Source organism: Plasmodium relictum, assembly GCF_900005765.1.
Source record: "Plasmodium relictum strain SGS1 genome assembly, chromosome: 12".
In the NCBI taxonomy this organism is placed as follows: Eukaryota; Apicomplexa; class Aconoidasida; order Haemosporida; family Plasmodiidae; genus Plasmodium; species Plasmodium relictum.
Window position 1 is genome coordinate 922,257 of NC_041690.1, and position 23,962 is coordinate 946,218.

Genomic DNA, 23,962 nt, shown 5'->3' on the forward strand with positions numbered 1-23,962 from the left:
TTTTTATATTATATCATTTTTAATGATTATCTTAATTTTATTGAAAAGATAGAGAATGTTCGGTTATAATTATAGTTTAGGTATTAATTTAAAAAAAAAAAAATAAATGAAATTTCGATACAATATTATTTCTAAATAAATTAAAGATTATAAAAAATTAACTTTATATTAGAAATTTGTTTTTGTTTTTGTTTTTGTTTTAGTTTTCATTCTTTTTTGTCTTTATTTTCTCTTTTTTTATAAATAGAAATGGAAAAAAAAAAAAATAGTAGAAAATCTTCTATACTTAGCGAAAAATTAAATTTTAATAAATCTTATTTAGATTTAAGCAACTATAGCAAAGTAAATTATATTAAACAAAATTCAATTAACAATACAAGTGAGATTTGCGAATTCTTCACTAGCATAACAAGTAATCAAAAAGATTTAAACAAAAGATATGAGCAATTATTTTCATTAATTAAGAAGTTTGGAAAAGAAATAAAATATTTGCTTAACAAAAATGATGAATATAATAATTTACTCATTGACACAAATGAATATATAAAAAAAATAAAAACAAAATTAAATAACTCTTCATATAATGATTTTGAAAATATTGGTAAAAAGAAAAATATCAAATGAACAAATTAAATATTAATTGTAAAAATAATATATAAATGATATATTTAGAATATCATATGTAAATTTATCGTAAATAAAAACAAAATATTATTAATAAAAGTATTATTAATGAACATAGAGTATAACTGTACAATAAAGTTTTTTGAAGATATGCACTTAGGTATTAAATAAATAATATATATATATATATATTAAAATTTGTGTTTGTGTAAAATAATAAATATATTAAATGCCAAAAATAATTTTTAATTTTTAGAAATAGAATTATGTGAGGATACAAATAATATTGATATAATAGCAAAATTAATTGCTCATCTTTTCAAAGTAGTTGATTATTACAGCAAAAATTCTTATGAATGGAATAGAAAAATAGATGATTTAAAAAGAGGCATGGGCAACAAAGAGGCCTATACGAATTTAGAAAGAAAATTAACTTTAAAAAATGAAGAACTAAAAAAAGAAATGGTTAATAATATGAGTTCATTAAAAGAGCAGCAAGATTTAAAAATAAAAATTAAAGAAGATAGAAATGTTTACAGAAAGGATTTACAACATATTTATCAAAAATTGTTATATTTTATTTTAAAATTTTTATTGAGAGATAAAAAATATAAAATACAAAGGCTTTATTTCATTACTTGGTTAAATGTTGTGAAGAATAAAAAAGAAGCAACTAATAGAATAATTAAATCCTTATGTAAGAAAGAAGAGTATTTATTATCATATTGTTTAAAAAAATTAAAGAATAATTGCTATGAGATACATTTAACGGAAAAAATTGCCTCTATGCTAGATATTTATATAAATGATAGTAAAGCAAACTATAGTTGCATTGATAATATTCAAAAAAGTAACAAGAGCAATATATATTTAGATTTAGTTAATAGTAATAAAACGAAAAAAAGTAATTTATCAATTAATTATGATAATTCTAATAATAATAATAGAACAAAAAAAAGTGATGCTTCAATATATTATAGTACTATTAATAATAATAAAATAAGAAAAAGTGATGCATCAAGTACTTATAATGATTTTGATAATATTAAAAAAAAAAAAAGTGATATAACAAAATTATGTAATGAAAAAAATAATGAAAATGATTATGATGTAAATAATTCCTTATTTGATACTAGAAGTGAATCAAATTACAATGTAGAAAAAGTATATGATAAATTTCTTTATCAAATTAAAGATAAAGCTGATAAAAAAAATGTAGATATATTACATCAAACTATAAAAAAGTTAAATTATAAAATAACAGAAATAAAAAACACATTAGAAATGCAAAAGAAGATAAACGACGAATTATTTAAAAGCATGTCATTAGATAAAAATTCTTTAAATCACAAAAATAGCATAAACAACAAATTGTCGGAAACAGATTATAATACTTCAGTTGATAATAATGAGTCATTAAACCTTCTTTCGGAAAAAACCTTAAGTGAGTATTTATTAAACAAGAATACGTCAAGAAATATGAGTAAAAATAATAATTTAGACAGAAAATATATTATAAAAAAAAATAATGAAGATGATAAAATGTTTAGACATGACAGAAAAAAAAACTCGGATGATTTATCAAAAAAGAACATAAATGATAATAAAGAAAAATGGAGTTTAAATAGTGAATATTTCAAAAATAATTCTACAGATACATTAAATGTTGACAATAATTACTTAAATGAAAGAAAATTCAAAGATAACATAAATAATTTATATATACAAAATGGAAATAATAATAATAAAAAAGATGTTAATGATAATAATTCCCCATCTAATATTAAGCTCATCTTGAGGACAGGAGGAGGTTTTAGAAAACTAAGCGAGAATGATCAAAAAAATTATATAGAAAAAATAAATTTCTTGAATGATAATAATTTATTAGGTTATGAAACAAATTTAAATATTAAAATAAAGGGACCTCCATTTTTTCAAAATTTGCCAAACAATAATCAAAAGACATTCAAAAAAGAAAAAAGGCATAGATCTCTTTCTAAATTTTATAATATGCATTAAAAATTAATGGAACAGAGACAATAAAGGAATTTTTTTTTTTTTTCTTTTTCTAATATGTCATTTAAAAATAAATAATTTGACTTTTTTTTGCTCTATTATATGTATGCACACTTTAGTCATTATTCATCGCTCATATTTAATTAAATATGTACTTTTAATATAATTTAGTTTTTTTATTTTATTTTTTTCTCTTTATTTTAATATAATTTATTTATGTATTATTTCCATAAATTATCATAGATCCTTCTTTGTATTTTAAGTTTACGTTGAAATATTATTTCAATTTAAAATTTTTTTTTTCCCTTTTTCTTAATGTACAATATATATTTTCATTTTTATTATACATTAGGAATATACCTCTTTATAACGTTATATTATTATAAATCTTAATAAATTATTAACTTTTAAATATGATATAATATCAATATTGTTTACAAATGTTATTATGAGAATTGTTATATATTAGAGAAACATTAATTAATTACCATTTTTTGGTTTCTTCAAAAATTATTTTTAAACAGAAGTAAATATTAAAAAAAATTTAAATATAGCCTTTTAACATATTTGGGTATGTTGTATGTAATAAGTTTCATTTTATCATTGAAAATATTAAAAAGAAAACTTTTTTAAAAAACATAGTTTTAATCCTTTAGTTATTTTTAACAACTGTCAAAAGTAAACTTTAAAATTATTTTTTTATAATTTAAAATAAATATTAAAATAGAAAAATTTTAAATATTTAAAAAAAAAATATATTTAAATTTTAGTTTCATAATATTATATAAAGATTACTTAAAAAGAATGAAAAAGTAATTATTTTAAGTGTTCAATAAAAAAATTTATATTATTCTTGGTGTATCCATTTTTTATAAAATTTTTAAAAGTAAAAATGAAGGAAGGAAAAGGAAAATTCGATTATAAAAATGAGAAAATATATGTAATTTATGATGAAATATATGATATATATATAAAGGAGAAAAAGAAAAAAAATTATTATTGTAAAATTTTAAGATTCCTTGATCCATCAGTATTAATATTAAAAATATTAAGTGAAATTTATAATTTAAACGATATGATAGAGTACGTTTCTTGCAGCTCTTTTCAAATGGTAATGACACATACTTACATTAATGGAGAAAAAAAAAGTATTTATGAAACATTGCTAATTTTATATTCAATAAATAAAAGTAAATTAGAAATAAATAATTATATATTTAATAATTCTTTAATAGAAAATATAGATGATGATACTATAAACTTAAACTTGTATTATATTTTAAATGAATTTAATGACATATATGAATACTTTTTAATTTTATATAAAAATTGTTATGAAAATTATACTAGAAAATTTTTTATAAATAAAGATTACAATTTAATAAAAGGATATATCAAACTACAAGCATTAAAGAATTATGTATCGAAGAAATATAAAAATGTATCATTTGATACAATATTAAATAAATTTATTAAATTATTGATTTTTTTCACAAAAATAAAGAACGATTATATACAAATAGAATGTGTTATATTTTATGTGTATTTCTATATTTTTTTAAATATACCTATATATTTATATCCTTGGAATAATATTAGTGATCAGCTAAATAAAAGAATATTCAATGACGGGAATGTCAACATGATAGCTAATATAATTGAAAAAAATAAAAACAATTTTTTTTCTCTTATTTTAAATAGAACAGTAGAAACAAATAAGTATTACGAAACTTATGACTTTAATATAGCTTTATTTATCAATAACGAATATGAAAAACATGATGATATTTCATTAAATCAAGATGAAATTGTATCTGGAGATTTATACATTAATATGCTAAGTAAAAATAAAGAACATTTCATTAACTTGAATGAATATAATTTATTAAAAGATATAGGCTATAATTCTTTAAAACAATTTTATATACCTCATTTTTATTATTTGACAATTTTAAAAAAAATGTTCGTGTTTAATAAAAAAATGCAAATAATGCAACATTTATTCCATGTTTTAATAAAATATTTAATTAATATGGACAAATATTATAAAAATAACATAAAAAAAGTAAATAAAGTAATTACTTAATATATGTATATATTTTTAAATTAAAATAAAATTACCCTTTTTACAAATATTATATTAAATTTAAAAAATAAAAAAAAATTATTACATATATTTATCCAACTTTTTGTACCGTATCAATTTATTTTACTATTTTATTTTTTTTATTTTAATTGGATTAATAGTTTTTTTTTTTTTTTTTTTATTTTTAATTTGATTTCCTTTTTAAATTAAATAAAACCGTTTATATGATCAATATGATAGCAGCTATTAAGAAAAATCATATTGTTAATACAATTTTAATTCAAATAACATATTTCAAGTTATTATTTTTATAATTTTTCTATTTTTTTATTTTTTGTGGTATACTTCCTTTATTCTTTTTATACTTGTATATTTATTATTTAAAATTTAGAATTATAAAAAGTTATTTCTATTTTTAAAAAGACATCAAAATATTTTTTATGTATTCTTTTTTATTTTCATCGTTTAAAGTATCAAAATATCTAGTGTTAACACATTTTACATTATATCCATATAATTTTAAATGATTTGAAATAATTTTGAAATCTCCCAATTCTCTATTTACTTCATTTCTAGTAGTATCTTCAGTTAGCATTATAACTTGTCTTTTTTTTTTAATTAAAATGTCTAATATGTAAGGACAATAAATATCAACATGAACTTCATGATCAATTTGCAATTCATCTAATATTTTAGAAATATTAGAAATAATTTTAGAAAAAGAATACATGTTTTCTTTTCTTTTTAAATAAAAAACTTTTAAACTTTCTAAAACACAAAATTTTGGTAAATCAAAATCCATCCACTTAAATTGTATCATATGAGATAGCCATAATAAAAAAATTTGATTTTTTCTCTTCTCCCAATAAGTCGTTTTTCCTATTTTTCTCCATATAAATGAAAAAAAATATGTATTAACATGAAACAAATTAGACAATACTAATGCATACGATACATTTATTGATGTTTCTTCGTCAATATCATCAATATAATCTTCTAAATAATTTAATGCTTCTATGATACATTCATCGATAAATTGATGAGTAAAATTAAAAAATGATAGTGATTCCATTAAAATAGATATATCTTTTAATGCCAATATACATTCTTTTCTGTTTATGTAAAGATAATGAAAATACTTTCTAAATTTGTTGGCACTTAAAATTATGCATTTTTCAAAAAATAAGTTCATTTTTTTAAACGCCCTTAAAATATGAAAAATATTTTCATATGAAAATTTTTCGAAATTTTTTTCTAATATTCTAGAAATATGAGAAAAAACTCTGTCATGCTCTATAGTAAAAATTCTATGTTTAGAAAATGCCTCAGCTATCATGCTTAAAATAGATGGAGATAAATAAGGGGTGTAGTAATAAACAACTTTTTCAGATATTTTAAAAAACTCAGGATTATATACATAAATATCTTTATATATTTCTAAACTTTTAAGAAATAATTCAAGATTTAAAAAAATAGGGCAAACAGAAGTGAATATTTCACTTTTTATATTTGGTTTCTTTTCATTTATATAATTATATATATTTTTTTTTTTTATTAGATCATCTTCATTCTCCATTATGTGATTTTCTTGTTTTGTAAATTCTTCTCTTATTTCTATTGTTTCTATATTTGTTAGTTGAGAATCTCTATTTTTTGCATTTTTTTCATATTGTACTAACTTACTTAAGGGAAAAAATGCATTATCATTTTTTGATAAAAAATCTATGTAAAAGAAATTTTTATTTAAGTTAAAAAATTTTAATAACTCTTCTATAGAAATTGGATAATTTATATTGTAATTATAATTCATATGAGTATAATTATTTAATTGTTCATAATGTGCATATATTAAATCTTTATTTAAATGGATAAAGTTATTTATTAAAATGGAACTTATTAATTTATTATATATATCTAGGTTATAATAACCAGCCCATATATATGCATTAAAGCATTCTAGCAATAAATGCATAGTAGAATTAATATATGAAATTTTCTGATTACTTTCAAACTGTTCCTTTATATACACATCAAATTTTTTTAAAGGATTAATAAATGAATTAAACAAAAAAAAATGCTTATGATTTAATTCTTTCAATGATATCAAAATATGACAAATAGATACAACATCGAAATGTTTTCTATTTTTATATATATCTTCTATTAATAAATTATATCTTTCATCTAGAACAATAATTTCTTCAATTTTTCTATTTTTTTGGAAATTATTTTCACTTTCTAATAATTTTTTGTCATTTAATACATCAAAAATATTTTTGTATTTTTCTATTAAATTTTTCTCTATTTTATCAATTATAGTTTCATTATTTTCTTCGTAAAATTTTACATCACCATCATTTATTATTTGATTATTATTATTGTAAATATTTTTATCTTGTAAGTTTTTATTTTTATTTTCTATATTTATAATATTTTTATTATCTATATTTTGTTCATTTTCATCATTCATGTCATAATTTTCGAGTTTTTCCGCTTTTACATGTTTTGTATATTCGTTTAATAAATTTAATTTTTCTTTTTCTTTTTTTTTTTTTTTTTCTTCAATTACAAACCCACTTAACATACGAATAGCTGTTATTAAATTTTGTAGAAATAATGCTCCTCTGTGAGTTATAAGAATAGACAAAATATCTTCATAATTTTGACATTTCAATATGGCTTGGTCCATTTTCAAACAAATTTCATTTATGTATATCAACGAGTTAGTTTCATCTAGTATTTTTTCTATTGAATTTATTTCGTTTCCTTTATTTAAACTGGTATCATTTTTATTATTTTCATTATTCTCTTCTTGAAATGCAAATTTTCTATTATATTCTATATATTTATTTACTGTTACAAAACATCTATTACTGATCAAATTCAAATTGATATTCTGGTAATTTCCTTTTTTTCTATATATAATTTCTTCATTGTCAATATTTATTTTTTTATTTTTTATATAATATGAAATACTTTTCTCATTTCTAATCAAAAGGATATTCCTTTTTTTCCTGCATAAGATAAATGATTTTTCTTTATACTCAAATACGTTAAAAAATAATTTTTTAAACATTTAAAAATTATTTAGTCAAACAACAAGCATAATTATAATTATATTTTATTTACTTATTTTTTATTTTATACGACTCTCTTACTTTTTTCATAATTTTAAACATATTACCCATAAAAAATTATTTTATCAACAATTACTATTAAAATACCAATAAATTTTGAATAAGTTCTATTTTTGTTTCACAATTAAAAATTAGCTTTATTTTTTATGTTCTACATATATATCTGAAAGTTTATAGAAAAAATTATAATTTTTCTTATATAATTTAATATTTATATATTTATTTAATTTTCTGAATAAGTTAAAAATAATTTTAAATTCACTTATTTAAAAAAAATTTGAAACATTTAAGTCTACGATAAAATAGAATGCAAAAAGATTGATATGATATACATATATTTTATTATACACTATTTAATTACAAAATTTTATTATTCGCTATACTCATAGTTTTGTTTCTACGTAATATGATTTTTCTTGTATTTTTATTTTATTTTTTTTTTTTTTATTTGTCAAATAAATATATATTAATTCAATATTTTTATATGACAATAGAAACTGAATATAATTTGACTTTTTTTTTTTTTTTTATACTTTTTAAAGTATTTTATATAAAAAAGTAACTTTAAATTTATTTGACTATCTAGTTATTTTATGATTAAACTAATTTGTATAAAAATATTATTCATTTCTATATATATATATATATATATGTAATTTTTTCTTTTTTTTCCTATGCTATTTCTGTTTATTAAGTATATTATTAAATGATAAAATAAAATAAAACCTTATACATATATATATATATATTTTTTTTTTTTTTTCGTGTTTTTTATTATGTGAAAATGCTTCGAATGAAATTTGGAAATACAAAGTTAAATTTGAAAAGATATATCAGTTTTGATTCTTTAAGAAATAGAAGTAGCTTAAAAGATGTAGATGATGAAAATTTTAATGTTATGTTGTCATACAAAAACAATAATAACATAAATTTGTCAGTAATTAATAATATTCTCCCTGTATATTTGAAAGAATGCTTAGTTAATGATTTAAATAAAACCATCCAATGTAATAAAACTGTTTTTGAAATGTTGGAAAGAAGAGCACTAAATGCTTTTAATTTAGAAAAAAAATATTGGGGGTGTTTTATTAATAGTAATAGTAATTATGTAAATTCAAACAATGATTATTTTCTTTTAAATCTATATAGCAATTTGCTAAATTATAGAAATAAAATTATGCATATTAGTTTTTCATTAGAAAAAAAAAAAGATAAAAACAATCGGAAATGCTTATTAGATGCCATTTATAATACAATTAAAATAGAAAATGAAAGTAACATAAATTATATGCAAATAAAAAATATGTATGAAATTTTTATCCCAGATATAATATATATAGATGAAACAAATAATCCCTATAATTTTGAATACGAATTTTTAAAAAATTTGAAAGATATAAATAATTGTATTGTAATAGTAAACATAAGTAATAAAGCAAATTTAATTTCTCATAATTTAATTTCTTCTCCTTTTGAATATTCTGATATTGTATTTTCTTATTTCAATGAAAATTTTCGTGCATGTAATAGCCAAGTAATATTTTATAAGAAAGGATTTAGGAGTTTTGATAATGAAGGAAAATTAATATCATATGATTTTGAAGAAAAATTAAAAAATATATTTTTTGAAAATAATTTAAATAATATAATTTTTTCTTTAGCTACTTCGTTTAAATTAATGAAAACTAATGAATTCAAAGAATATGCAAAGCAAACACAGAAAAATACATCTACTTTATTTAAATATATTAATAAAGAGTATTTTAATGTTCATTATTCTGGTAATAATAGCTTCTTAAATTTAAATTCTTCTAATTATTCTTTCAATATACAAGAATTTTATGCTTTATGCACAAAACTAAATATATATTTTGATGTTTTAAAACCAACTAAATTTATTCAAAAATCTTTTAATATAGGATCAAACTATTTAACTAGCTTAGGTTTATTAGATAATGATATGAAAATAGTAGCAGATTTTATTAATCAATCTGCTTCTTTATATTTTTATATAAAACAAAAAGAAAATTTGTCAAATGAAAAGTTTATAAATTATATAAACAATCCCACATCATCTGATATTTTGTCTCTTGCTAATGATATTTTTTGTTTTATTTCTTCTTTTCCATCTATTCATAGCTGCTAAAATCTTTATTTATTTATTTTTTTTTTTCTTTAGTTCAATATATAATAAAAGAACTAAAATAATTTGAAATTTAAATTTTTTAAAAGTTATTTCTTTTCAAAAGTCTATTATTTTTTTTTGCACATACTAAATTTTGTAGACAACAAAAAAAGGAAAAACTATATGAACATATACATATTCTTTAATTTTAAATATAAAATTATTATATATATATTTATGTAATCATTAAATAAATTTTTGTCATATTTTATTAAAAAATTAAAAAACTTTACGTAAAAAAAAAAAAATTACGTCACAAAAATGGGAAATAAAAAATTAATAACACAAGAAATATTCTATAGAAACACAATAAATATACATATAATATTTCATTAAAAGAAAAGCAAGGAAATAATAAAAATTAATGAAACATCTTATATAATAAAAGGGAAAAGAAAAATGGAAAATAAATAAAAAAAAAAAACTTAGCAAATTGCTATTTAAATCTTTTTCCATTACATTATTACTCTTTATGAAAATCATCATTATAATTAATTTTCATAGCGTATTTTACTTATTAAAATTTTAATCAAAATATGTATATGCATATATTATAAAGATAAAACAAGTCAAAAAAAAAAAAAAAAAAGTATTATTTCTAATGCGTTCAATAGTTTTTATTATCTCTTCAATTCCATAGACTTGAAAAAGCTTACTTGATACCATTTTGTACAGTAAATAAAAAAAATATATAATAAAAACCACCTAAAATAAATAAGGATTTTGAAACAGAAATTGAAAAAAAATTGTCTAAATATTATATAAAAAAAAATTTTCATTTTCGTAACAACAAATTTAAATAAAAATAGCTATATAGATTTCCACTCTGAATTGTCTTTAAAAAAAAATAAATAAGTAAATTTATTAAAACAAAGAGAAATCAAATATAAAAAAAAAATTAAAATGGAATTTCACGATATCATAATAAAAGCTCAGCTTCTTTTTTTTCTCTCCATTCAATCGCTTTTTGCCTAGCTAATTGAACGGATTTATATTCTAAAAAAAAAAAAAAAGGCACATATATGCATTAAGGAAAAATAATAAATTAAAATGGATAAATGAAGGAATATACAAGTAGAAATAGAAATTTAGAAGCATTAAAATTTTTTATTTTTACCATTAACTGAAAATCCCTTTGTCTGTATTTTACCATTTTCTTTCCAATTTGCTCTCCATAATTTTCTTGATTTATCATAATAAACTCCTTTTCTTGCTTCAAACGATGCAATTACACCATCGATTTCAAGAGCATAATATCCTGTTCTTTTTTTCGCTCTTGAATTTATTGGTGCATTTAAATTTTTCACTTTAATATTTTCTCTTTTTTTAGTATTATCTTTTTTAACTTTTTTTGAAGTTTTATTTATTTCAGGTGTTGCTTCTACTGCTTCTGTTTTTTCTTCTTTACTTGTTTTATTGCACATTTCGAAAATATGTAAGGGTATTTCCATTGCTTGAATAATGTATGATTTTTGTTTTTGATTTTCTAAAATGTCTAATGAATTTAAAAATTTCTTGATATCCAAGGATTTATTATTATCTTTCATATACCATGGTTGTATAAATTCATTCATATTAACATAAATATCAGAACTCCTCTGAGCAGTTAAATCACAATTTTTCATATTATCTTCTGTAAATATGAAAGGCTTATAACTAGGCTCATGAACTTTTCTTAATTCATCCAGTTCGCCTATAATTATTTTCAAAATATAAAAATCTAAATGCTTAATAGTTTCTATACTTAATGACCTAAATATTAATATAAATATTTTTAATTCTTCATTATTTAATGTCATGATTTTTCTCCAATGAAAAAAAAAATTTCCTTCATATTCCCCCCATAAAGGCACTCTTCTACGAATTTCTAATAACATATCGTAACAATTAATTTGATTATGTAAAAATATTTCCATTTGTACTCTTTTTTTTGTAAAATCATTTAATTCACTATAATTTTCTAATCTATTTTTATAATTTTTCATATTAATTGAAGTAAAATCATTTTCATCTTTTAATTCATTATTGCTATTTTTTTTATTCTTTAAATTTTCCTCTTTTTTATTTGATAAATTTATTTTATTATATATATCATTATATCCATTTTCACTATTATTATTTTCTGTATTTTCTATATAAATACTTTCTTCTTTTTTTTTTGATATTCTTGAATAATCATTCGCTATATGATGATTATCTACATTCTTACTCATTTCTTCTTTTTTTATAATTTCTTCCTTATTGTTATCATTTTTAATAACTAATTGACTTTTTTTTGTTTTTTTCTTATCCTTCATATTACTTTCGTATAAATTCTGAGAGTTTATATCATTGGTGATATTTATATTATTTGTTTCACTTATGATAGTTTTATTATTTACAATTTGTTTCTCATGTACTGTATTTAAAGTTTGTATATCATTTGTTCTATTTAATTCTGTTATATTGTATAAATGAATTGTATCATTAATATTACATAAATTATTTGTTTGATTAGTGTCTTCTTCTAAGAAAAGAGAAGTTTTATGATATGTTTCATCATTTACATTATTATTTTCTTTATTATAACAATATGAGATATTCAAATTTGAATCATCTTTATTTTGATCAATATTTAAGGAATCTATACAACTCATACTTTTATTATATTTTTCACTGATATTTAAATTGTTAATATTATTATACTCTCCTTTACTTTCGTTATTTAAGCCATTATTACTATTTTTTTCTAAATTATTGTCATTTGAAATAACGCTATTTTCCTCACTTTTCTTTTGATCCGTTTTGTCATATAAATCATCATTTTCAATACTTTCTATACATTTTGTTCCTTTTTTATATATCAACTCTTTTGAACCTTCTTTATTTATTAAATCAGAATTATTAGATGTATCATTTTTATTTAATAAATTTTCTTCTTTTATTATTTTTTTTTTTTCAATAATTTTGCTTTCATCCATAGATTCATCATTTAAAATAGGAATTCTTAAATCATTTTGTTCATCCATAATTATTACAATATTTTCATAATAAAACTTTTTTTTTTTCTTTCTTACTTAATTATATATTATTCTAAATGAAAACGATTAATACTAGTAAATTAAATGTAAACTGTTTCTTTTTTATTTTCATTAAAAATTAGCTTACAATAAAAAATTATATTTATTATTATTTAAATATGTATATATATATATATTATATATATATATATATATATATATATATATATATATATATATATGATAGTTATAATGTATAAAATTTTTGATTTAATATAAATTTTAAAGATTCTTTTTTTTATAAAAAGAAATACTTTCGGAAATTATGTAATAAAAAATTAATGTGCAAATTTTTTTTATTTTTATTTATTCAAATATAAATTTAATAAACAGGTGTAATATATAATTTTTACAAATATTATATTAAAACAAAAAAGAAAGGATAAATTAATGAATTTATAAAACATAATATTATGTAAAAGTATACCTTTTAAAAATGTTAGAATAAAGGAAATACTTTGATAAAACAAATACTTCTTTAAAACAAAAATGTGTTTCATGATATATATATATATTAAAGAAATAAATTAAGTATTTATATTTTCATTTTAATTAATACTTTATACTTTAAATACAGAAAATTTCCTTGGAATATTCAGAAAAACATATATATAAATGTGAATGCATCTATGATGTTATTTAATGTTGTCGGAATTTTTTATTACATTGTTATAAATCACAAATTATCAATAATTTAATTATGTAATAAAAGTTAAAATAACCTTATAAATGTATTGCAATAATACTAATACACATTTTTATGCCAAAAAATATATCATTGAATAAATATATAATATTAAATATTAATACATTTCGATATTCATTCCATATATTACTTCTTACTTCTAAAAAGAAGTTCAATTCTTATCACTATTCTTCTTATTTAATTATTATATTTATATATCATTCTATATCTTTATATTGTCTGATTATATTTGTTAACAAATTTTTTCCATTAATAATTTATTACTTATTTATTTTTTTTTTTTTTTGTCAAAATTCTTAAATTGTAATTTTTAATAATATTATCGATGTATGAAAAATTAAAAAAAAAAAATCATCTAATGTAAATAAAATTTTATTTAATTCATCAAATCTACACATGTAAAACTACGATATTTTTTTTAAAAATATTAAAATTAACAAAAAAAAGGAAATTAACTCAAAAAAAAAAAAAAAAATTCTTCGCTAATTGATTCTTAAATATATTCGAAAAAATCTAATTTTTTTATTTTTTTTTGTGATCTTCAACATAATTATATATCATATAATACTTTCAAAAGAAAAAAAAGAATCTACATAATTCATATAAAAAATCTTATCCTTGAATAATTTTTCTTTTTCTTTTTCTTTTTATTTTTAATATTTATTAAAAACTCATTCTTGAAGTAAATAAAAAAATAAAATAAACGAAAAACAAAAAATACATGAAAATTTATTCTATATTTTAAAATGAATAGAAAGTCATTTTTTTTTTTTTTTTAAACATAAAAATTATATAAAAATATTTTTGCATAATTTTTTTATAATTTTTATAGTTTTTTTTTTTTTTTTTTGATTGGGATAACCCTATTGTATTTGTTAAAACAATAAAATGAAAATAAAGTGATAGCTTTCAAGATGCCAAAAAAAAAAATGTATGTTTAAGAATATAATTGTGTTAAAGTTATTTTTAATTTATAAGATTTACTGCATGTGAAATTATTAATTTGTATACAAATATGTATTATTATGAAGTAGATCATTAATTTAGGAAACTTTTGAGTATAAAGTATTGTAATTAATAAAAAAAAAAAAAACTTTTAATATATTATATAAAAAATATTGTTATTATCAATTTGTACTATTGTTAAATTAAAAAAATTTATTTTTTATAGTTTATATATAAATATTTATATATTCATTTTAAAAGATGCATTTAAACTTTTTTATTTTCTATTTTACTTGATGTCTTAGTAAATATCAATTTAGTAAATTCCTTATTCTAAAAATAGAAAATGATAATTTCAATAAAAATTTTCTCTCTAAAAGTTATCTAATGTAGTTATATATAAATATGCTTTTTCTCATGGAATTCTTTTATTTAATAATTTATTACACAACAAAAAAACAATAACTTATTTTATATATTTTTTAGTATATTTATATTTATTATATTGTGGATTATTTGTATAAAATAATTAATTGAATTATGTATTTTTCATCCTATATGTATAAAATATTTCTTATATTAATTGCATATCTTTAATAAAAATAAAAATAAATAACGCACACACATATTGTGCATAAATAAACATGCACATACACACACATTAACACAAATTTTCTTAAAAAGGTTATATGAAAAAAATTTATAAAGAACAAAAATAAAAGTGGAATTTTTTTAAAAATTTGAGTTTTCATCAAATAATTTTATAGTAAGATAGAAATACAAAGTATATTTTTTTTTTTTTTTGTAATGAAAGAACTCCTATTTTATATTTTATAAGAAGGAATATATAATCAAATAATAAAATCCAAAATATACTATGAAAAATACATTTTAAATACAAAAAAAAAAAAAAATATTTGAAATAAATTGTGATGTATATAAAATAATAAAACTATTTTTACAATAATAAAGTTACTAGAAATTGTATTAAAAAATGATAAAAAAAAAAAAAGAATATTTAATTTTAATTAATTTTTTCTGAACATACATGGAAATCAAATTATATCTTATTTTTCGGAATTTGATTCCAATAAGTTAACGTAAATGTAAAAATATATAAATAAACAAAAATAAAAATAAAAGTCAGAAGTGAAAAAGTATTTTTAAAAAACAGAATTAAAAGCTGTTACATCTACATTTTTCGTGAAAGTTTAGATAAAAATTTCATGCGTTTTGTATATTTTTGTATTTATTTGACAAAAAAAAAAAAAAATATTTATATATGTATACTTAAATTACTGTTCTTAAATGCATACAAAAAAGTTTTTATTTTAATATGAGAATTATTTAAAACATCAAAATACAAAAATAAAACACATTTATAAGGAAACTCTTCAGTTCATTAAATTAACTATTAAAAAAAAAAATATATTTTCTTCAATGATACACTTTTATTCTAAACATATATACTTTTTGAAAGTTCTCATCTTTTTTTATCATGCTATCGTAATTTTTTTTTTACTTATTTCTTTTTATTTCAAATCAATTAGTCAATGGGCGTTACATGGGAAAAATTTGTTTATAAAATTAGAAAAAGAAGAAAGAGGAAAGAGTTCTAAGATATATAAATTAAAAAAAAAAATAGACACTATTATTGTTCCCAAAATATATTTTTTACATTTTTACATTATTGGTTTAGTAATAAACTCAATTTTAGTAATCCAAGTAAATAAAAGTGTTTTTGCATAAACCATTTTTCTAAAAATCATTTTACTCATTAAATTTTTATTTTATTAAGGATTTCCATCAAAATTATAAAAATGAAAGAAACGGTAACATATTTTTTCTTTTTTTACGAATAACGTTTAAAAAAATAATAATGAGAAAAATATTTTTTATATAAAAAAAATTTTTTTTTAATATAAATGTGCATATGTATATAATACCAAACAATTAACAATAATAATATATTTGTGTTTGTTTGTTTCATAAATTTTAATGTAATGTGTATATTTTTGTATGTTTAAATTTATTAAAGTAACAAAAATAATTATAACCATTACTATAAATATAACCTTAATGTATATTATTCTCTGTAATCATGATATAAATGTTTTTTATTATTTTTATTAGCTTTTGATTTTATTTCTGTGACTAACATTATCTTTGAAGTTCATTTGCTAAGAAGATTATTAGAACAATTATTTGTAGTAAGAACAACATCAAATTCGTTTATGCATATCTTTTCTTATCTTTTAGGAATAAGGTACTGAAAGGAAAAAAAAATTATTATAAATATTCTATTTTAATGAAATATTTAAATAATTTTAATCTCATTTTAATATAAATATTTTTAAATGTTTCAGTTTCTATGTAGTAACTCCTTTTTCATTATATAATAGTGACAAAAATGAATATAGTCTATTAAATTTATTTTCTATTATTCTTTTTATATTCGGAAACTTAATTCAAGTATATTTCTTTAAGGAAATGATTGTTATCAAAATTATTTAAATTTATATATATATAAATATATTTTTTTTATATTTCAGTTTGATTCTCATTCTCGCTTGGCTAAGCTTCGCCCCAAAGGTTGATAATATAAAAATTAAAAAAAAAAAAAATTCTTTTCTAAATTTCTTTCCTTTTTTTAGACACAAAGAAAAATGATATTATGTATAAGGTCCCATATGGTGGATTCTTTTATTTTGTTAGTTGCCCTCATTATTTTGCAGAAATATTAATATACTTATCATTTTTGATATTAAATACTAATTTCATAAAGTATGTATAACAATATGAAATAACAAGTATATATTAATATATGAAAAAAAATTGTTTCGTTTTGTTTTTTTAATATAGTTTACTGAATTTTGTTATGGTTTCATTAATTTTAATTATAAACGGTAACTAATATTTATAAATAAATTTGAAAAATATAATATTCAGTAATTTCCTGAAAATAACATATGTAAAATATTTTTTCCTACATTAGGTTTGAAAACACATAATTGGTATTTTAAAATATTAGAAGATACATATCCAAAGTAAAATTTCTTAAATAATTATAAAATTAAATTATAATATTGATATACTTGTATCTTTTTTATTAAATGAAATATTTTTTTTTTTTTTAGACAAAGAAAAATCATCTTTCCTTTTATTCTTTAAATGCCGCTAAATTTTTATATATTTTTTAATAAAACTATTCTTATAATAATGAAATTTAAGTATACACAAATAAATTTCCTTATTCTTTTTATTTATGTTAGATTATTCTTGTATAGTTTTATTATTTATATTATAGAATTGGCAATTAATTTTATTAAAAAAAATAGGTTAATGTATATATTTTAAATTAAAATATGGATCAAGCAAAACATGTACAAGATATAATTATATAATGCTTCATTATTTTTAAGTAGTTATCAAAAACCTATTTATTTTAATAAAATGTACATTAATATTTTTTTTTTAATTATTTTATTTACAGAATTAATCGTTATGTATATATATTTTTGAATATTTAGATTTTTCTATTATAAATTTTAGTACTTTATGTTGCATATTTTTTTCTTTTAGAAGTGTTATGTATAAAATTATGCAATTTATTTTTTTTTTTTCATCCTTTTATTATTTATACAACATATTTTTACTTTTATTTTAAATAAATTTAGAATTGTTAAATATAATAAAAATTGGAAATTAAATTTTTTTTTATTTTTATTCATATGATAATATTAAATAAATATAAGAAAAATAAATGTATTTATTCATTCCTATTTAATTATTATAATAAATAATAGTGATAAGATACTGAATTAGCATTTAAAAAAAAAAAATAGATATATGTAAAATAAAAAAAAATCATGTTATATTATATCTAGGATAAACTACTTAATATTTGGGACAACTGAATAAAAAATTTTATTCTTATTATGCTTATACTTCAAGCTTTTTTACCTTTTCATGCATTAAAAATATGGAATACATATGCATATAAATATTTCTTTAATTATAATGGTTAATTACTATTATTTTCATTTTTTATTTAAATAAAATAATGAATAAAATTTCCGAAATGATTAGATATAAAAATTGAATAAAATTAAAAGGAAATATTATTTTTTTTATATAAATGTAAAAAAAAAAATTATATATATAGTATTAGAACACAATAATGAATAAATAATTTATCATATATATCAATATATATAAACTTAAATATGCGAATACGAGTGCTAGAGTAATTAAAATTATTCACATAGTGATATGCACTGATTTATTAAAGAATTAATATTTAAATCATTAGTAATTAGTTCTGGCGGTATAGTAACTGACTGGCAACACATTTGACACATTTCTGTTAGACATTCCTCTTTATTACTATCATTTTCACATGAACTTTTTAATTCTTCATTAGAAGATTCAATACATGACTTTTTAAGAAAATAAAAAATTTCTGATGTTTGAAGTACTTTTTCATCCAACTTTTGACATAATTTCTCACATGTTTTGGTATCTTCATCATTTTCTGAATCTATGTTTGCACAACAAGTTTTGCAAAATTCATTATTACAATTAAGATTCTCTTTATGATATTGATCACAATAAGCCAATCTATCAATGATATTTTTATGAGTAGCACAATAATATATATCTCTTTTAATATCTTTATTGGATTCATCAAATGAATGCCTATCAATTTCTGTCTCTTTTTTTGTTTCATCCATTTCTTCTTTCTCTTTATTATTTATTTCTTTATTTATCTCTTCTTTTATTGTATCTTCTCCTATTTTTGAAAATATAGGAATCATGTTTTCAGAAGCTAAAGGTGGGGTAGGACTATAGGGTTTAAAATCTAAAGGATGAAGGAAAATATTACTAAATGCCACATTGTTACAATTATAAGATGTAAAACCGAATTTTTCTCCACTTTGTAAATTTAATCCTATTAAACTAAAAATTGGGTATGTCATCAAGCCACTACCCATATTGACATTGATACTATTGATACTAAACGATATAGTTACACGATTCCATACACTCTCTTTATATGCAGAAATAATTGATTTAGCTAATGTTTGAAATTTTCCATTGATATTTTGCCTTAAACGAGTAAAGGTAGAACCTATTTCTAATATAGTATAATTATTGGAATCTAAAAATTTAAATATAGCACCTACAATACCATTGGTACATTCAGGATAAATAGAAAATCTTAATATTCCCGCTTGACAAATTTTCTTTTGTAAAATGATAAAAGAGGGTATCTCATTATCTGAACCTCCTCTAATATTAGATTTTTGTAATATTACATGTTTTTCATTTCCTATGTTATTAAAATAGCTCCAATTCGATGGCCCATCGACTGCATTTTCTGGATCAAATACTGTATATGATTTGTTAAATTTTCCAATAAAAAATTCTTCATATATATTACAACTTAAAGGGGAAACATTATTAGATATCACTTCTTTTGCTAAACATTCAGCAGATTCAACAACTGGTTTTGTAAATTGGGCATTATCCACTCCGTAAGTGTAAAAACCAATAGTACCTGCTGAGTTAAAATCATCACTTACTATTATATTGGGATTTGGTAATTCATAAATTGGTTTATTTGTTTTAATAGTAGTAATTTTTATTTTCGATCCCCGGCATTCTATTCTTACTACAAGCCAATTACCTTCATCAAATCCACCGTCGTTAATAACAGCCAATTCTGTTACTTCATTGTTTTCAAATTTTAATAATCTTTTATATCCATTTTGATTATTATTTAATTCAAACATATAATAATTATATCTATCATATGCTCTGAAAATTAATCCAACGGATCCTGTCCCTTTTACGTAAATATAAGTTGAAAATACAAAATCATAAAAAGATTTATATCTTAAAAAAGCGTAAGTTCCACTAAATAAATTACTTATTCCATCTGAATTTAAAACACGTACATTTTGGCTCAACGTAGTTCCTGTTATACCTTCTTCTAAAGGGTTATCCATTATTTTCCATTTTCCTTCTTTCTGTAACTGCACTGAATTTATTATTTCTAATGTATCATATATATTTTCCGTGTTTCCTAATTTCCAAGATTCAAATTCTTTTTGCCTTAGTCTTTCATCTACTAATGCTTCTAATTTATACTTTCTTTTTTCTAACTCAGATGTAATTTTTGACGATAACAATTTTATCAAATGAGATACTTTCTGTACATCTTTTAATGTTTCATTAGACAATAATTCTATGTTTTTTTCAAAATGCTCTGTTGGTTTTAAATATCTTCTTGCATTAGAAACTATTTTTATGACTTGTTTGTTTATTAATGCTAAAAATGTTGGATCCGTACTCCCAACTTGTTTATTTACAATGGTAATCAAATCATTTATCGCATCGGCTGTTGATGGATCAACATAAATATTTTCATTGTCTGTTATACTATCCTTAGAATTATCAATTTCAAGAAAAGTGAAATCATGCGTGTATGAGGGATTAGGACATTTGGGAGTAACATTAAACAGCTTAAAAGCAATTTCTTGATTATTATTTACATAACTTTCAGATATTATGCCATTTTGGAAAACTCCTTCAAATTCATTTAGAGCATTTACAATTCTTAGATGAATTAAAAAATGCTTATCATAAGCACCTGCATGAATAGCTGATAAACAAATAGAGCTATCTTCAGAATATATATTTCCTTCTCCTCCAATTACAGTTGCTTCAGTATCTCTTTCTAAACAATCATGAGGACATTTGATTAAATATTCACTGCCAACAATTTTATTAATTTCATTAGATTCCTTTAAAGTAGTTTTACAGTTTAAATTCACAAACTGTTCAGGTACATTAATGGAATCAATATTGTCAGAACAAACAAATGCAGACATTTCAGAATTAGATGAATCAAAAAAGGCAACCCCTTCACTATTTACACCAAATGTATTTCCTGTGGGATTCCCAAATTTTGATACAATATCATTTACATTTTCTTGAAAATCTAAGGAAAAAAAGGCTTCTGTATTTCTCCTAATGGCTAGAGGAACTGGATTAGTAATATTTACATTCATAATATGAAATAAATTTTTTAAAGAATTCATTTGATTTTCATGGTGTAAATGAATAGGATATAAACCATATGTTGCACACACATTTTCCACATCCTTTAATTCTTTAATTAAATTAGTATCTATGGGAGGGACATAGTAAGTACCTCCTATTTTCATATCACAAAATACTCTCAAAACACGCTGGGAGCATGATGGTAGAACATAATAAAAACCTGATGGTGAACTAGGTAATGTTTTTTTTAAATGAAAGCAGTTGTCTGCTGGATTTTCTGGTGTTTGTCCTAATTCTTTTGTTGAAGTAGAATAATAAGTACTTAAAGAATTGATATTGACTATGTTCTGAGTTTGATTAATTACATCATAAATATTTTTAAGAATAATGTTTTTTATATTACTTATATCACTATTCCTCTTTTCCTTTTCTGTTTTGCATTTCTTCAGTTGAGGGTTCAGTTTTTGAATTTTTAATGCTTCATTTTGTATTTTTTCGGCAAACTGTTGTAACTCTTTATCTAATCTTTTTAATTCTAAACCTTCCTGCATAAGTACTTCGGACACGAATTCAAAAAAGTACTTATCTCTAGCATCATCTGAATCTTTTATTTTATCACAATCATCTACAATTGATTTAATTCTATTAGAATATACTGAAAATTTTTTAATTCCATAAAATAATTCGTCTTCTTCGGAAAATTCTGGGTTAGGTGTTATAAGTTTTAATTTAATAAATTGAGCTTCTGTGTTATGTAAATTGTTTATAGTACTTCTTAAAAAATTAGCTAAGTTGCTACTTACTTCCTCATAGTTTTCTCCATCATTACTCAAAAATATAGAATACTTTGTAGCTGGATACTTCCAGTCAATTATTACCTTTTGTAGTTTATATTTGCTTCCTAGATTCACATCAAAGTAAACAGAATCAGGGGTTGTATCAATGTTAAAACCTTGGGAAGCCCAAAATGTATCTAAGTTTCCATCTACAGCTTTATCTGGAGAAAATTTCTTATCTTGCCTTGATAAAGTGGAAGTAGCTTCTTTGTGAAGTGCAACATCTAAACTACCTGATTTAGAGCCATCCTGTGATAGACAAAAATTTCCATTTCTTAAAATTTTTAATTGATTATTTGGTAATAGCTGCCAATTACTACGTCCATCATTATGCTCTAAGCTAGCATTACAATCTTCAAGTATAATTTTACCTCCATTAGCCGTTAAATTATCTTTTAAAGTTATGCATAAATTATTAATTGGATTATAAATTTGATTTTTTGCATTTAACTTCCATAAATCTCTACCATCTAAGTAGGAAATAGAATTAATACACCCATCTAAAACTAATTCATTTGTTTCATCTATTTGTAAACATAAATCTTGTGTTAAACTAGTCATTCCACTTTGTATTCTCAACGTTGGATCTTTGGATCCTAATACATTCACAAAATTAATACCAAAATATTCATGTAATGCATGTCTCATATTTAATTTAATAGACTTTGCTCTAATTACATGGTTAAATATGATATTTTGAACAACATTTCCTTCAAAATAAAAGTTTATATTAATAATAATGTAGAGGAATTTTATATATTTTCTTTTTATTATAATTTTATTATTTTTTTTTTTTTTTTATATATATATTTTACCAACTCTAGACTCAATAACTTGGTATGGAACTATTTCTTCATATGGCTCATTGCTATCGTAACTAGCTAAAACAGAAACCTCCCCAGGTGAATAAGCCCAATGTATTATAATCCCATTAAGTGATCTGACATTTTTTAAATGACCTATCCACGAAACAATATCATTAGCATTATGTTTTCCCTCTGAACACCAATATCCTGAACCTTTTGTTATAGCATTTTCAGCTGCATACTGAGGCAATCCATTTTCTCCAATACTTGGAAATGTAGATGTAGCTTCACAATTATCAAATTTAAAAAATGTATTGCTTACGTCATCTTCACTTTTCACAAAAACAAAATACAACAAAAATATTATAAATACATAATTAAAAAACAATTTTGTCATAATTTTTTTTTTATTTTTTCACTTAATGTTAAAAAAAAAAAATTGTATGCACACAAAAAAAAAATTAATATGTATTTATTTAATAAGAAAATAAAAG

At 19.5% G+C, this 23,962-nt stretch overlaps 7 protein-coding genes across 7 annotated transcripts; 4 read left to right on the plus strand and 3 right to left on the minus strand.

The window, feature by feature from the left end:
- Window positions 1–249: 249 nt before the first annotated feature.
- On the plus strand, window positions 250–2,643 carry PRELSG_1224500 (conserved Plasmodium protein, unknown function; the record flags this gene model as incomplete). The annotated part of the gene is made up of 2 exons (XM_028678031.1): window positions 250–601; window positions 881–2,643. 2 exons carry the CDS (start codon window positions 250–252, stop codon window positions 2,641–2,643), a joined length of 2,115 nt encoding a protein of 704 aa, XP_028534361.1.
- An 889-nt stretch (window positions 2,644–3,532) lies between these two features.
- Window positions 3,533–4,726, plus strand: PRELSG_1224600 (conserved Plasmodium protein, unknown function; the record flags this gene model as incomplete). The annotated part of the gene is made up of 1 exon (XM_028678032.1): window positions 3,533–4,726. The coding sequence occupies one exon, from the start codon at window positions 3,533–3,535 to the stop codon at window positions 4,724–4,726; it is 1,194 nt and encodes a 397-aa protein (XP_028534362.1).
- Window positions 4,727–5,141: 415 nt separating this feature from the next.
- Window positions 5,142–7,802, minus strand: PRELSG_1224700 (conserved Plasmodium protein, unknown function; the record flags this gene model as incomplete). The annotated part of the gene is made up of 1 exon (XM_028678033.1): window positions 5,142–7,802. One exon carries the CDS (start codon window positions 7,800–7,802, stop codon window positions 5,142–5,144), a length of 2,661 nt encoding a protein of 886 aa, XP_028534363.1.
- Window positions 7,803–8,647: 845 nt separating this feature from the next.
- SHMT (serine hydroxymethyltransferase, putative) lies at window positions 8,648–10,009 on the plus strand (the record flags this gene model as incomplete). The annotated part of the gene is made up of 1 exon (XM_028678035.1): window positions 8,648–10,009. One exon carries the CDS (start codon window positions 8,648–8,650, stop codon window positions 10,007–10,009), a length of 1,362 nt encoding a protein of 453 aa, XP_028534364.1.
- Window positions 10,010–10,967: 958 nt separating this feature from the next.
- ApiAP2 (transcription factor with AP2 domain(s), putative) lies at window positions 10,968–13,056 on the minus strand (the record flags this gene model as incomplete). The annotated part of the gene is made up of 2 exons (XM_028678036.1): window positions 10,968–11,044; window positions 11,166–13,056. The coding sequence occupies 2 exons, from the start codon at window positions 13,054–13,056 to the stop codon at window positions 10,968–10,970; spliced, it is 1,968 nt and encodes a 655-aa protein (XP_028534365.1).
- A 3,142-nt stretch (window positions 13,057–16,198) lies between these two features.
- PRELSG_1225000 (polyprenol reductase, putative) lies at window positions 16,199–17,809 on the plus strand (the record flags this gene model as incomplete). Its single annotated transcript, XM_028678037.1, has 8 exons — window positions 16,199–16,483; window positions 16,557–16,590; window positions 16,892–17,024; window positions 17,125–17,230; window positions 17,311–17,350; window positions 17,413–17,542; window positions 17,621–17,664; window positions 17,754–17,809. 8 exons carry the CDS (start codon window positions 16,199–16,201, stop codon window positions 17,807–17,809), a joined length of 828 nt encoding a protein of 275 aa, XP_028534366.1.
- A 1,205-nt stretch (window positions 17,810–19,014) lies between these two features.
- Window positions 19,015–23,865, minus strand: CCp2 (LCCL domain-containing protein; the record flags this gene model as incomplete). The annotated part of the gene is made up of 2 exons (XM_028678038.1): window positions 19,015–23,372; window positions 23,478–23,865. The coding sequence occupies 2 exons, from the start codon at window positions 23,863–23,865 to the stop codon at window positions 19,015–19,017; spliced, it is 4,746 nt and encodes a 1,581-aa protein (XP_028534367.1).
- Window positions 23,866–23,962: the final 97 nt, after the last annotated feature.